The sequence below is a fragment of the Etheostoma cragini genome, chromosome 9 (genome assembly GCF_013103735.1).
Source record: "Etheostoma cragini isolate CJK2018 chromosome 9, CSU_Ecrag_1.0, whole genome shotgun sequence".
Taxonomy (NCBI): domain Eukaryota; kingdom Metazoa; phylum Chordata; class Actinopteri; order Perciformes; family Percidae; genus Etheostoma; species Etheostoma cragini.
This window is the reverse complement of record NC_048415.1, coordinates 11,758,396-11,772,949: the sequence shown is the minus strand read 5'-3', so window position 1 is coordinate 11,772,949 and position 14,554 is coordinate 11,758,396. Positions and strand designations below refer to the sequence as shown.

Genomic DNA, 14,554 nt, shown 5'->3' with positions numbered 1-14,554 from the left:
ACAGATTTAACAGAACTCTAACAATACACAGTTATTTTCCACCTCTTGACTGCAACCATAAACACTGATCATAAACAAGGATCTCCTATTTACTATAGAGGGTGCTAGAGTACTGTTTCCAAGACTTTAGCTTTCGAGGGGGGAGGGTGACAACAGTTGGGCTGATGCAAAAGCAGTATACTTTTTTGCCGGTTAAAATATAACTAGTTTCTTTAAATATTTAATTTTGCTGCCAGTTAATATCGTAATGCACTGGTGCAGCTGTAATGGATAGCTGCTCGTTACAGGCAGTACATGCGACTGTTAAAGGCAGTAAATGGATGTATTTGCCATCCATGGTATAATGCCATCACGTGGATATGTTTACGTCTGGAGTCACTTCCTAAATAGAATGATTGACAGATGGTTCGTCCAATTAGAAGCTGAATGTGGCGGAAGTTGGCCGTTAGTGGAGCGGAGTAGTTCATCCATGGATTAAACTGTAACGTTTATTTTCTGACCAACCGTTCAAACGGGATGAAGTCCATCCAAAATCTTTACTGTTGTATATGTTCCTTGACACCACCCACAGCGAAGGACAGTGATGTCACTGCCAGCATCTAAATTCCTGGACAAGATTAACCTCCAGACAGAACTAAAGGTAAACACCCACGACAAGCCAGCTAGCTACCTATGTTAGCATCATGCTAAGGCGGGTGCAGGACGCTCTGTTTTTGTAGCTAACTGACGTTAGCTGCACACCTAAGAATGTCCACACAAGACCACCGATTTATTTAAGTGTATAACTACACACTTAAGAACTGTTGCTCCCTAAATTGGACTTGTACGCTAACACAGTTTTGTAAACACAGTTTGGTGTGGAAACTGTAACCCAACATTAACGCTAGCTAGTTGCTGAGATTTGGGGTTTTAAAGTTTAGTCCGGGTTATGTTGTCAATGTTAACAGCATAATTTCATAAATTTTTTTAATCCTTGAATCACATTGGTTTGTAAATGTAGCCGTCGTCTCCTTACGACCTCACAGGGTTAATTTGAGGTTTAGTCATCACCTCTCAGTCTCTGGGACAGTTTTAGTGTAAAGTCTCTGGCTGTCCTGCCACATAGTTTGCGCATCTGATGTAATAATAATTTTTCAATTTACATTTAAGTCACAGATGTAAGCTACTGTTTTAATCGAGAATGACCCTAGCTGTCACCCTGCAAGTAACCGTAGCTGCCTTTTGGTAACATGTTTAAGACATGTTGTAAGACACTGGCATGTGGAAATAAACATTAGGATTGGCCAATGTGATGATGTACACTGTAAGAAAACATAGAGATTTGTCAACTGAGATTTTGAGATAAAGGTTACCATACAGCTTTAACTTTAATATTGCAATATTGCTGTGGGCAAGACTGTTTTGTTTGAATTCAGCCAATTCTGCCAAAAACAAAGTTAGTTTTTACATAAATTAACCTAATGGGAATGTAAAGTCCTCTAATATTTTTTTTCACTCAATCTTCAAATGATCTAGACTTACATTTCTTTTTTATTATTGTTATTTATTAATCCTTTATTTAACCAGGAAGTCCCATTGAGATTCAAAATCTCTTTTACAAGAGAGACCTGGCCAAGGTAGCAGCCAAATCACAACACATACATAAACACCAAGTTACATTTTCAACACTTACATTTCTTTTACATTTTCTTGTGAATTTTGTTACATTTGTAATCAATGAATGTTGGGATGATGGTGAGGATTTTTTAATTTTGTCCATGTTGTTATCTTTGTATGGGTAAATTCAGATCAATTTTATTTATAGTGTCAAATCATAACAAAGGTCCTCAACACTTTACAGATAGAGTAGGTCTAGACCACACTAGTCCACATTGAGGAAATCAGACTAAGCCCTCACAGAGCAGCGTGCTTTACCGGAGGTGTAATATGTAGACCTTGTTTAAGGGGAAATTGCTGCAGCAGCATTAGTAGGACATTAGCGATGAAGAGTTACATAACAAAGCCTCAGCCCCTTTTTACACAGATGTGATTACGGTTTATAATTCAACCTTAGGACGTTTTAAGTGAATTGTGCAGATTGGACAGATATAGCTGGTTGTGATTTTATGAGTAGATCTTGAAATTGCTTGTATTTAATTGGCGTTGAAATATATACAGCACAGGCCAAAAGTTTGGACACACCTTCTCATTCAATGCATTTTCTTTATTTTCATGACTATTTACATTATTGATTATCCCTCAGTGCTCTTCTTTGGTCTCTATGTGGTCTCCAAAGAGTGCACATTGTTCTTGGGTATTTTCTTCAAATGAAATGAAAAAGTAGGACAAGTGAGAAGCACCATCCAAGAAAGATAGATGCTCTGTGTCCAGAATACAAAATATAGCTTTCTAACACTTCTAAGGTGAGCTGTATAACTTTCTTGAATAAGAACAGTGAAAAGAGAGTGGGTAGAAGTACAATTGAAACTTAATATGTTGAAGCTGTTGTCCACAATATCAGCTTTGCTTTGACACTGTTGCAGAAATATACTGTTTGATCCATGGTGTGTTCTACAAGCAGCAAAGCCACTAAATTCCACTTCACATTAACCTCCACAGGGCGTACACATGTGGAGTTCTGTAATTGAAAGACCAGACTCAGGATTGGAATGAGCCAAGCCTTGGACAGTGCACTGACACAGCGATCAGCACTCGCCAAGCACCTAAAAATAGCATTAAACAGTCCATAGCTCAATCACAGTATAGCTAGGATTAGTGTAAGTAGCTAAATATGGTTTTTATATGGTTTTGCACTTAACATGCAAGAAATGACAGTCACAAAGACTTTTTTCATTTTAAATTTAAATGTATGTATTTAAGTCAAGACATTTTTTTTATCAGTAAATGGGAGTGAAGGCTTAACATATAATCGCTGACTTAAAGACTTAAAGAGGCGGAGTAAAAGTTTAGCAAGGCAATGAAAGAGGCTAAACGGTGGTACTCTGAGAAGCTCCAGCACCATTTCTCACCAAATGACTCTGCGTCTGTCTGGTAAAGACTACAAGCCTAAAGCCCCTCTTTCCATTAACGTCCGAAGCCTAGCCAATGACCTAAAAGAGTTCTACAGGCCTCAACCTCTTCAGTGACGACTCTTTCCATCCATGAGAAGGGACGTCAACAAACTCTTCAGGAGACAGAACCCCTGGAAAGCTGCTGATATCGATGCTGTCTCCCCATCCGTCTTAAAGCACTGCGCTGACCAGCTGTCCCCATTGTTTACAGACATTTTCAACACCTCACTGAAGAGATGTCCTGTGCCAGCCTGCCTCAAGGTTTCTACTATCATCCCTGTTCCCAAGAAGTCAAGGACCAGAGGACTTTAGACCCTAACCTCTGTAGTTATGAAGTCCTTTGAGCACCTAGTGTTTTCACACCTCAAAGACATCACCGACCCCCTGCAAGTTTGCCTGTGAAGCCAATAGGTCTCTAGACGATGCAGGCAAATTGGCCCTACAGAACATCCTCCAGCACCTGGACTCTGCAGGAACCTACGCCATGAACCAGTTTGTGGACTTCAGCTGTGCCTTTAACACCATCATCCCGGCTCTGCTCCAAGAGAAGCTCTCCCAGCTAGGTCTGCCTGACTCCACCTGCAGATGGATCACTGATTTGCTGTCTGACAGGGAGCAGCATGTGAAGCTGGGGATACACAATTCAGACTCACAGACCATCAGCATCGGATCCACCCGGGCTGCGTTCATTCTCCTCTGCTCTTGACCCTGTACACCCACAGCTGCACCTCCAGTCACCAGTCCATCAAGCTTCTGAAGTTTGCGGACGACAGCTCCCTCATCGGACTCATCTCTGGTGGAGACAGGTCCCCCTACAGGTGGCAGGCTGACCACCTGTTGACCTGGTGCAGTCAAAACAACCTAGAACTCAACGCTCTAAAAACAGTGGAGATGGTTGTGGACAGGAAGAACTCAGCCTCAACTGCCCCCACAGTGTCAATTGTTGCTATACAATTGACACTGTGGAGTGTTTCCACCTCCTGGGAACTTTAATTTCCCAGGATCTCAAGTGGGAGCTGAACATCAACTCCCTCATCAAGAAAGCACAACAGAGAATGTACTTTTTGCGAGAGCTGAGGAATTTCCACTTGCCATAGGCACTGATGTTGCATTTCTGCACAGCTGTCATAACGTCAATCCTCACGTCCACCATCAACATAAGGTACGCTGCTATCACTGCTAAGGACAAGGGCAGACTGCAGCGTGTCATTCGGTCTGCAGAGAAGGGGATTGGCAGCAATCTGCCGCCGCTCCAGGACCTGTATGCCACCAGGACTCTGAAGCGTGCTGGAAAGGTTGTGGCTGATCCCTCCCGCCCCGACCACAATCTCTTCGAGCCGTTCGCTTCTTGCAGGAGGCTGAAGTCCATCAGGACCAAAACCTCATGCCACAAGAACAGTTTTTTCCCCACTACCCTTATCAACATTGCCCAGAAACCACCCTGACGCTCTCCACACCCACCTCTGGCTCTACATGCCACTGTTCCTATTCTGCTGTACTGCTCTTTCTAGTTTATTTATTTATTTATTATATATTTATTTTAATACATACTGTGTGCATGTGTGTGTGTGTGTATATATATATATATATATATATATATATATATATATATATATATATATATATATATATATATATACACACACACACACACACACACACACACACACACTTACCGGTAGATTGTTTATATTCTGATATTCAAATTTCTCAACCTTCTTATATTTAAAAAATGTTTGACATGCACCTACAATAGCAAAACAAATTCCTTGTCTATGTAAAAAAAGTACCTGGCAATAAAGCTTATTCTGATTCTTATTGTCTTTTCTAGGTGTGACGACAACAAACGGTGTATAGTGGGGCACGAGGTTGCTTGTCTTTGTGTGCGCGGGTGTTTGTTTATGAGTGAGTGGTATAGCAGCTGGAGGTTGTATCGTGACACCAAGATGCTGCTGTCCTTGGGAATGCTGATGCTGTCGGCCACGCAGATTTACACCATCTTCACTGTTCAGCTCTTCGCCTTTCTCAACCTGCTCCCTGTGGAGGCCGACATTGCAGCTGTAAGTAACTCTTAAGTGCACCTCGGACACTACATAGAAGCATAAGACAATAATATAAACACACCTCCAATCCATTTTAGCAATAACAACGTGATAGACATTTCAGGCCCGTGTTTTCATGTTTTTATCTTTCAGTACTCATTTGACAACAAAACGGAGAACTTTGAGGACCTGCCTGCACGGTTTGGCTATCGGCTACCCAGCGATGGACTAAAGGTGAGTTCACAAGTCTCAGAGGTGTTTGTCTGACAAGCTAGTAACCAGCATGATTCCACTTCACAGCTTCACTGAATTCAAGTTTAACAGTGAAAAGAAAAAAAGAAAAATCCCGTGTTCTGTTTTTGGTGTGATGAAAAGATCATGTATGTACCAGGAAGTGAGCAAATAACATTACCTTTTTCTACAGTTATAATTTTCTGAAAATACGAAAACATGCAATATAAATGCATATGTGATCTTTTTTTATGTTATTAAAAACTTCAAAACTACGCAGCCTGTATCCAGAAGTAAACAAAAGTGTTAGCTTCACTGAGATTAAAAGACTTGTTATTACTCCCAAATTTAATTATTTAAATACTTGTACTAATGGGAATAAACAAATACAGGTTTGCCTCTCATGCTTAACAATATACAGGTTATTAATAACAGTTAAAACTGTGGACAAATGTAGAAGTGTGGACCGGTGCTGCTGCGTGGCCGGGCTGCGCGGAGAGTAAGAGAAGAGAAAGTAGAGGAGAGATCCAACCCAGGCATGGCTTTACAGAAGAAATGGGTCATGTAACGCAAAATTAAATTATCGATATAAACAACATTTCTTAGTTTGTGGAGAGGCAGCGGATGCGAGGACATTAGGTGCACCTGTGCAATTTAGGAAAAATATTACTTGCACACTAGAGCCCTGTGAGCTAACATACACTAACTAGCACTGGTCACTGTTGTTGTCTGAATAACAACAAAGACGGGACCAAATGTTGTGTTTACCAATAAACTGGTTACCAGTAAACTGGTAAACCTTGAGACCAACTTATGACCGACTGCTATCTGTTGAATTTTCCCCACATTACTCTATCCTCTGTGACTGTCTACATCTAGAAACTAAGCTGCACAATGCAGGGAACATCTCTGGCACTTAATCCGATCATGGTTTATGGAGCGGTAGATGGGCTTTGCCGAAAAAACCCGGAGCGTTCAATGAAATGACGCATTTAAAATATCGCTCGATTACGCAAATCTGATCGTGGGATGCCAAAATCGTGATCGTGATTAAAATTTGATTGATTGTGCAGACCTACACAGTAGTATTACATTATATAGTACTACTGCAAAAGTGATTCAAATTACACTCTAACTGGACTTAAATTAAGCTCCATCCCAGCTTAATAATATGTCATGAAACTGCTTCCAAACACTACTGCTTTGTGTTGAGGATTGTAATAAATGTGTGTTGTTGTGAGGTTTCAGTTTGCAACCCAGCAACCCGCGCGCTCCTCGATCGTCAAAGCTCACAGAAGGGATGATTCATGTCTGCTGTCTAAGCTGGTCTTTGTGGCGTTTCCCACAGTCAAGAGCCCTGTTGTTGTTGTACAAAGGCTTTTTAGGACACAGAAGCAAGCTGATGGCAAAATATGACATGCTTTCTATGGTTGTGTATGTGTGCAGGTAAAGTACCATATGTTTGCAAACTCACAATTACTGAGACTTATCTGAATTTAATGATGCTATGTTGAGCATTATTACACCATCATGGCAGTCCTACAGCATCATTTGGCACAGTCACATGAGTTATGATCCCATGGGTTATTTTAGGAATCAAGGCTCTGGTTAAAATGACTCGTAGCATCAGTCTTACAACATGAATAGTCTTACAACAACAGAAGGCTTTTAAGATCTGAAAATTACTTAGTGTCTCTGTTACCAGCCTTCAGTCTTAAAGAGTCCCCTATTCTACTTTTGGGGATTTTTCCCTTCTTTTAGGTGATATCGTTTTTTTGAATGTAATTCAATGAGATTTTACTCCAAAATTGAGTACTGGCTTGAATTTGGTTGACCAATCACAACAGAGTGGGCAAGCTGACCAGTCAGTGCAAACTTGTCTTTTTGGGAAGGCGAGCCAAGAGCTGCTGTCTAGCTGGGGCAGAGAAGGTGTGTACCATGCAGACATGCTGCCCTAGTCCCTGGGGGCTAAACTCAGTCTGTCCATTTTAAAGTTACCCTCCTCTGCCCTGCCCATGTCTGCGTCGGTCTGAGTGAGCTTGTCAGACAGTTGCATCAGCTGTGATTTAAAACTGCACTCAACAAGGTTGTAATGTAAGAATACACCCAGCCACATACGTCACAGGTTAGGAAGGAGTAGAGAAGAACTTCCAATGTTTCTTACTACAAACTGAAGATTTTGCTGTGTTTGTCAAGCAATGACAGAACTTTTCTGGTCACTGTGACAAATTCTCTGAAATGCGTACACTGCCAATATCTCAAGATATTTTTAGAGCACTCATTCTTTGTCTCATGCCATTACGATATCTAAAGAAATAAAGTGAAATCACTTTTTTTCTCCCCCACCCACTTCCTTTTAAACATACCAGCACTTTTTGCACCTGCTGTTCCGATAAGAATTGACCCCCACGGATTGTGCTGAGTTTTAGTAAATCATTGGAATACATAATTAACCTATTTTAACACGCATGTTAGGTGTATTCCCCTAATATTTGCATAATCGTTTCACGAATGCATATGCCATAAGAAAAACTGCAAGGCCTCAGTATGTCTGTCGATTTTACAACTAGGTTATTTATATACATATGTTTAATGTACAGTATATAGGTTAACTTGCAATTTACGTTGAAATAATTCAGTAACCTTTTTATTATTACAAGATAAATTCTCTTCAAATGTGGCCATGCGGCGCTGCACACGTGTGATGCCGGGAGAAACATTTGGCATCACAAGGTAGCACAAGCCTGTTTATACTTTGAAAGATTCCCCACAGGAAACCAGGCTTTAGACAGAGCCCTGCCTGTTTCCACTCACACGGCCCGGACTGTTTGCAGTCACCTCAGGCTCTCAAAGCAAGGCCTGTGCAAGACTGTGTACACCCACAGTATGAAACTATTTTTGGTTTCATATCTGAGGTGCAGATTTAAGTAGTTTGATTTTGGAGATCAAGGTGGTTCAAATGTAGCATGACAAAACTTTCCGGTTTAAAATTCAACTTTGCACCCCTGTATCTTTAGATTTAAGGAAATAGAAAGGGTTTTACACTTTATGTCTGTCTTTATGTGAGTCAGTAAGAATGAATGAATGGGATGGACAATGTGAAGAAGTATTGTTTAGTGATTAATTAGGCAACATCAAACTGTTGACTTCAAATGGCGACTGATGACAACTTGGTCACAAGAATGGCCAAGAATTGACATCCATCTTAAAATGGCCGCTTTCTGTTTTGTCAGCAAATTCTCGACACACAACTTGGCTTTCAGGCTTTTCGTTTTTTTACACCATTTAAATGCCCAATTTCACTTCCCTAATTATAGACTGATCTCTAGTCTGAGAAGAAATGCTTGTGGTTTGGATGGGGCAGAGGAATAGTGGTTAAGTCTCTGATTACACACTCTTGCCCTGTAGAATAATTAAAAATAAAAACACAGGTTTTCCTTTTCATGTACCATTAAAGCCTGGTTTCTGTCTTAGTGCTTGTCCTGCATCACAAAATATATGGACTTCTACAACACCATCACTACTTCTAAAACTGCTTCAACGTATTTCTGATTTTGTTGTTTGTTAGTTTACTAAGGCAGCAGAATAGACTTCCTCCTATCAATGTTTCCTCTAATCGAAATCTAAAGACATTTGATTGAAGTTGTGGGCAGATGACAGGAAACGCTCCCTCCCATCTTGCCTCGACTATTACACGTTAAACAAAATATGGAAACATTGCACTAAGGAGGCTGCGAATTTCGAGTGGATAATTATGTATCAATCTTTTTTGCTTGTTTCCCTTCTTTTGCTCCATTTGCTCCAGTTTCTTCCCACAATTCAAACACATGCAGTTTAGGTGAACTGATTATTATAGAATTCTATGTGCTGTCTGTAAACAGGATCTGCAGCTTCACCTGCTTCCTGTTGTGGTCATGCATAAGGTGTGTGTGTGTGTGTGTGTGGGGGGGGGGGGGGGGGGGGGGGGGGGGGGGGGGGGTTGTGAAGTGGTTCAAACAGGTTACAGTAGGTTATCTGAACGATGAATGTGAATGTGGCCTCACATACAATTTAATATCCTAGCCTCAGGCTAGAGCAAGTTATTAATTCCTCTGTTTTCTCCCTACCTGAACCCGAACACCCCTAGAGTGAGATTGTTAGGGATGGGATTAAGTGTGATCACTGTGCAGTAATTCCCTTCCTCCCCCCTTTTAAATTCTACAACAACAGAAAATCCTTCTGAGTTGAGTCTGAGCACTCACGCATGGTATTAGTAGAACAACAGAGATTTTCACATGGTTCCCTCCAACATTAAGCTTTTAACAGCTAATTCAGTCTGCAGTTACACCATACCAGTCTTAAACCATTAGCGCCAAAAGACAAACTAAAGCTATACCCAGGTTTAATTTTACACTCAAGGCTTTCTAGTGGTGTCCACTTCTTAACATCGGAGTAATTAGTAATATTTTATTTATAGTACGTTGTTTATCTCATAATATTCATTAGGGAAAAAAGACTATAGAAAAGGAAAGACTACCGGGTATTGCCATGGCATGACCGACCCGCTGCCATTGCATTATGTAAATAAGTATTCCTGCTCAGTTACATTAATTCAGTCGCAGATTCAGTTTAAAGTGTCACAGCACACCACTATTGTGCAAATGTATTTCCCTATTCAACTTCACATGCTTGGAGAATAATTTATCCTCACCAGGTGATTTTTCAAATGTTGACACCATTCCGTGCGCAAGACTAAAGCAACAATGGAAAATTTAGTTTAGGATCGGTAAAATGCAAGGCTTCTTGTGCTTCTCGTGGATCTGGTTACAGTTTCCCACTGTCTTTCCACCCTAAGTACAATGAATGCACAGGAATTTGTCCAAGTGATTTTGGTTTTAGAAAATACTCAAATTCATGAATTCCTTCTAGCATACAGACAGTAGAACCTCATATTCACAGTAAATGGGGAAATACAGGATGATGGAACTATGAATGTTGTTAGAAAAAAAAAGCCTCATGTCACCCAGCTTGAAGTCTAACAGAGCAGGCAGTATTTTATATACATCTTTTTTCAGTCTATATTTTCAGGATTTCCCCTCCTTCCCCAGTTATTTCCTGTTTTTCCCGTGCTCTCGTCTCTGCAGTTTAGGTTTTTTGAAAAAAATTTTCTACCCAACAGAGGGTGCTCTTGTCTCTAGTTTTAAAGTCAAGTGGAAGAATGTGAGGCAGTGGCACAGTGATGTCATTTAGTCTGTCACAAGGCAGGGCTGCACTGGAGGAGGCACCCGGAGGTGACGGCGGTGGGGGTGATGGGTGATTCCCCAGACGTTTCCCCTCCCTGATGTGATCATTTCACAGACTTCCCTTGGCCTTTCATACGTCAGTTCTTATTAATGTCGAACTACATCTGGGCTGTGCATTCAAATGGCCACTTTGTCTGTTTTGTGGCTCGATGTGTTAGTAAATGTGATGTGTCGCTGTGTTCATTTTCCATATGTGGCTCAACTGCTGTTTTAGAGTTGTGGCAGCCGGAAAGATACTCTCACAAAAGATCAGTTTGTTGTTAACAAACTGTGTGTGTGTGTGTGTGTGTGTGTGTGTGTGTGTGTGTGTGTGTGTGTGTGTGTGTGTGTGTGTGTGTGTGTGTGTGTGTGTGTGTGTGTGTGTGTGTGTGTGTGTGTGTGTGTGTGTGTGTGTGTGTGTGTGTGTGTGTGTGTGTGTGTGTGTGTGTGTGTGTGAGAGAGAGAGAATCTACTTGATATCAAAGCGTTTGTTTGATTGTTTTTTGAAGTGTTTGCTTCAAAAGAGCAAGAGCTGAAAATGCCATCCTGCCTCTGAGACAGACAGACGGACGGACGGACAGACAGACAGACAGACGTATTAGTTACACTTGCATAAAAGCGGGTTTAGAAACGTACATCATATCTGGTTCCTCCCTCCTCATCTTGTGTGTGTTTCCCTTTCATCATCCCTTCTCTGTTTATTTGCGATGGGTCCGTGTTGATATTTATCTGGCTCTTTTTGCCTTCACCTTTCTATTTTTGTCTTTCTTCATCTGTTTTTTTCTGGCCTTCCTCTTTTGTCTGCATTTCGGCGGGTCCTGATTCACTTTACCTCCATATTTGTATATTTTTTCTGTTTTCTGCCTTTGTTTTCCTTCCCTTAAGCACTCTATCAGCCTCCTGTCTTACTCTCTCTCTCTCTCTCTCTCTCTCTCTCACATATGCTCTACCTTGTTCTCTCTCTTCTCACTATCGCCGTCTCATCAGTGACTTCAAAAGCTGTGGTTGTAAATGGGACTAAGACAGGAAACAGCGGAGCGAGAAAGAGAGATGGGAAATACAAGGACCAGAGTTTTTCAGTGCAGAGAGATCCTGACAATGAAAACACAAGCTATTAAAAGCCAATCTTGAAAGATAATGTGATACATGCAAAAACACACAGGTTTTTAGGGACATAAGGACTATAAGGACAACCATCATTTTAGTGTGTCAGTAATATTCTCCACTATGGTGGAAAGTTCTGTATTAACTATGCATGCATTACCATGTTATATTTATATTTGAGTCGGCAGTGTTACATCTGGGGCTGCAGCAGAACTGCTTCCCAGCATCTTTTTCAAAGGTCGTTTTTCATCTGTGGTTATGATAGATGTTGTTAATCTGGGAGCAGCGAACAAAGGTGACACTGCTCATGGTTTGGGTCAGGGGGCTGACACTGAATCCCGGGATGTTAAAGTGTTGTGTCTAGCCTATTTTGTGTTTTTAGTCCACAGTCCTACAGTCCAACAGCTGTCAACATAAATCAACATAAACACTGACAAAACTAGCAGGTGTTGTGTATATATAAGACTAGTGGTGCCTTAGAGGTGTTAGAACATAAGCTAATGAACATTATGTAACTTAGAATCTGCGGACATAAATCCCTGTCAAAGTGGTCTTCAGTAACCCCTGACTGCCCCAGTGTAGCTTTTTATTTATTCACACTAGCGAACACAGGTGGTGATGAAGGAGCAGCTGCAGAAAAGTAATGAATGAAGCAAGACAATTTCTATGTAAGCAATCTATTGGTTAATTGTTATGTGTGGTCTTTTTTTAATCTGTCTCTGTGTACTGAAAAACACACACTGTTTGGCATCACTCATTAGGCAAATGTTTATAAAAGGTGGTGCTGCTCTTTATACAAGTAGCATTATAAATTCAAATTTTGTTGTTGTTTTTGTTTTATTTTATGCGCTAGAAAGAGCTTTCTATAAATAACAAATATCTTATTTTTGGAAATGACTTATCAGACACATGAGGAAACTTTGATTTAAGCCACTTATATGTTTCTCCTACAATGTCATGTCTGATTATGTCGTCCCCTGCAGGGCTTCTTGATTGGGGCACGACCAGAAAATGCGTGCGAGCCCATCGAGCCCCCTCCAAGGGACAATTTGACCGGCGCCTTCATCGTCCTCATCAAGCGCTTCGACTGCAACTTTGACGTCAAGGTACAGTGTTTACACTTGTGAGTGTTTGTGTGTGTGTGTGTGTGTGTGTGTGTGTGTGTGTGTGTGTGGTTATTGTCAGAGGTTGAAGTCCTTCCTGATTAGGCCATGCCACACCCTTGATCAACCCCACCCATCTCTAGTATCTGTAGTAATCTGTATCTGTAATCTGTACATAACTATGATAACATAACAGCATTGTTGGTACAGTAAATTATGTATTATATGTATGTCACTAACAGGCTTCCAGTGCTTGTTTAGTGAAAGTCACATTTTTTTAATTGCACAGCAACACCTTGAAGTAATTCAAAAACATAATTTATTTCAGCAGCTAGTAATTACAAGGGCACGTTGCCAAAACAGTGCATGTGGGGTACAAAGTGTGTTGCCTCACACTACATTAAAGCAGCACCAAAGCACTTTTCCGCTTCGGTCCCCTTACAGGTTGGAAGTGGAATTGTCCATTCTAGTCGTCTCATTTGAACTACAGATCCGATACCCGGTCTGGCAATCTTGCATAGTGCGGGTATAGCCGATAGAGAGCTACAGAGCAAATGTAGAAGTGCCATTCACCCTGTTAGGAGTTGAACCACTGAAAGCGGTCATTTCCCTAAACACAATTTCCTGCAAGAGCATGTATTCCAACTCCACTTGTTGTCTTCTTCTTCAGCTTCTTTTTCTTCTACTTCTACTCTTTCTGTTGCAGTTGTGTGTGTGATGCTGGACTTATGGAGTTGGAAAGTTCAGTTTGCCAAATAAGTCAGTTAAGCAACCGAAAGCTGGCAAGAGAGCTGATCTCTGGATGGTGAAGGCAGCGTAAGCCAAGTTCAACAGTAGAGAGGAAGAGAGGTTGAGAAGATGAAAGAGGAGTGGGGTAAAAAATATTGTTGCGTCTGTATATCTATCCTGCCAATAAAAAAAGCAGTCTATTAAAGCATCAGACCTTAGTTAAAGCCTAACTGACTTATGCAGAGTCACCCACAGTGGCTGTAAATGGAACCAGGATTTTGAGAAGAATTAGGCATTCTTTTTTTTCAGACCTTAATGATACAATGATATGATTTGTTGTCACAGAATTTCAAGACATTTACTACTCTTCTTACCACATGCTTTAATCAGTAACACTTTACCTTTCCCCATGTGATTAGAAAAACTTCACCCTTTTGGTCTGAACACAACATACACAACAGAGTTAGCAGCTTGTGAATTACTGAGTTTTATTATTAATACAGCACCCTCTGCTAATTCCCCAAGGATGATTTGTGCCAAAAGCATAATAAATCACAGTTAATTCTTTTCCAGTTTTTAAAAAAAAATATTTTTTTAATATTTTTTTTACTTTTGCATGAAAGAAAACTAAAATGGCCATATGCAGGAAAAAACATGCGGTAGATTGGTTTCTAAATGTATTTTAAGCCTCCAGTTTGTCATGGATTCAGAGTAAAAAACAGAGAAAGAATAGAAAGGGCTGAGAGAGAGGGGTAAAAAGAGAGCCACGATTAAGAGACTGGGGTTGAGAATGAGTAATGGGGTGAAAGAGAGTAAAGAATGCAGCCTCTTGGCATCTCTCTCTCTCTCCGCCTCTTACTCTCATACTCTTTAGTCTTACCTTTTTGCTCTGTACTTTCTTGGTTGCTCCTCGCATTCATTCACTCTCACATTTCATGTCAATCCCTCTTTTTCAAACTATTCTCTTGGCTTTTCTCTCTTTGTTGGTCTTACATCCTTAGAAGGTCTTTCTGTAACACACACACACACACACA

The 14,554-nt window shown here is 40.8% G+C and overlaps 1 protein-coding gene across 3 annotated transcripts in view; it reads left to right on the top strand.

Moving 5' to 3' along the window:
* Window positions 1-372: 372 nt before the first annotated feature.
* Window positions 373-14,554, top strand: part of rnf13 (ring finger protein 13) — a 38,415-nt gene continuing 24,233 nt past the window's right edge. The window contains exons 1-4 of one of the 3 annotated variants that reach the window (XM_034882604.1): window positions 373-640; window positions 4,882-5,110; window positions 5,246-5,326; window positions 12,672-12,794. In XM_034882604.1, coding sequence (XP_034738495.1) covers window positions 4,952-5,110; window positions 5,246-5,326; window positions 12,672-12,794 — 363 coding nt within the window. In that variant the 5' untranslated portion in view covers window positions 373-640; window positions 4,882-4,951. Of the gene's footprint in view, window positions 641-4,606; window positions 4,625-4,881; window positions 5,111-5,245; window positions 5,327-12,671; window positions 12,795-14,554 lie in introns of those variants that run through there. The other 2 variants (XM_034882607.1, XM_034882605.1) reach the window with 2 other exon arrangements.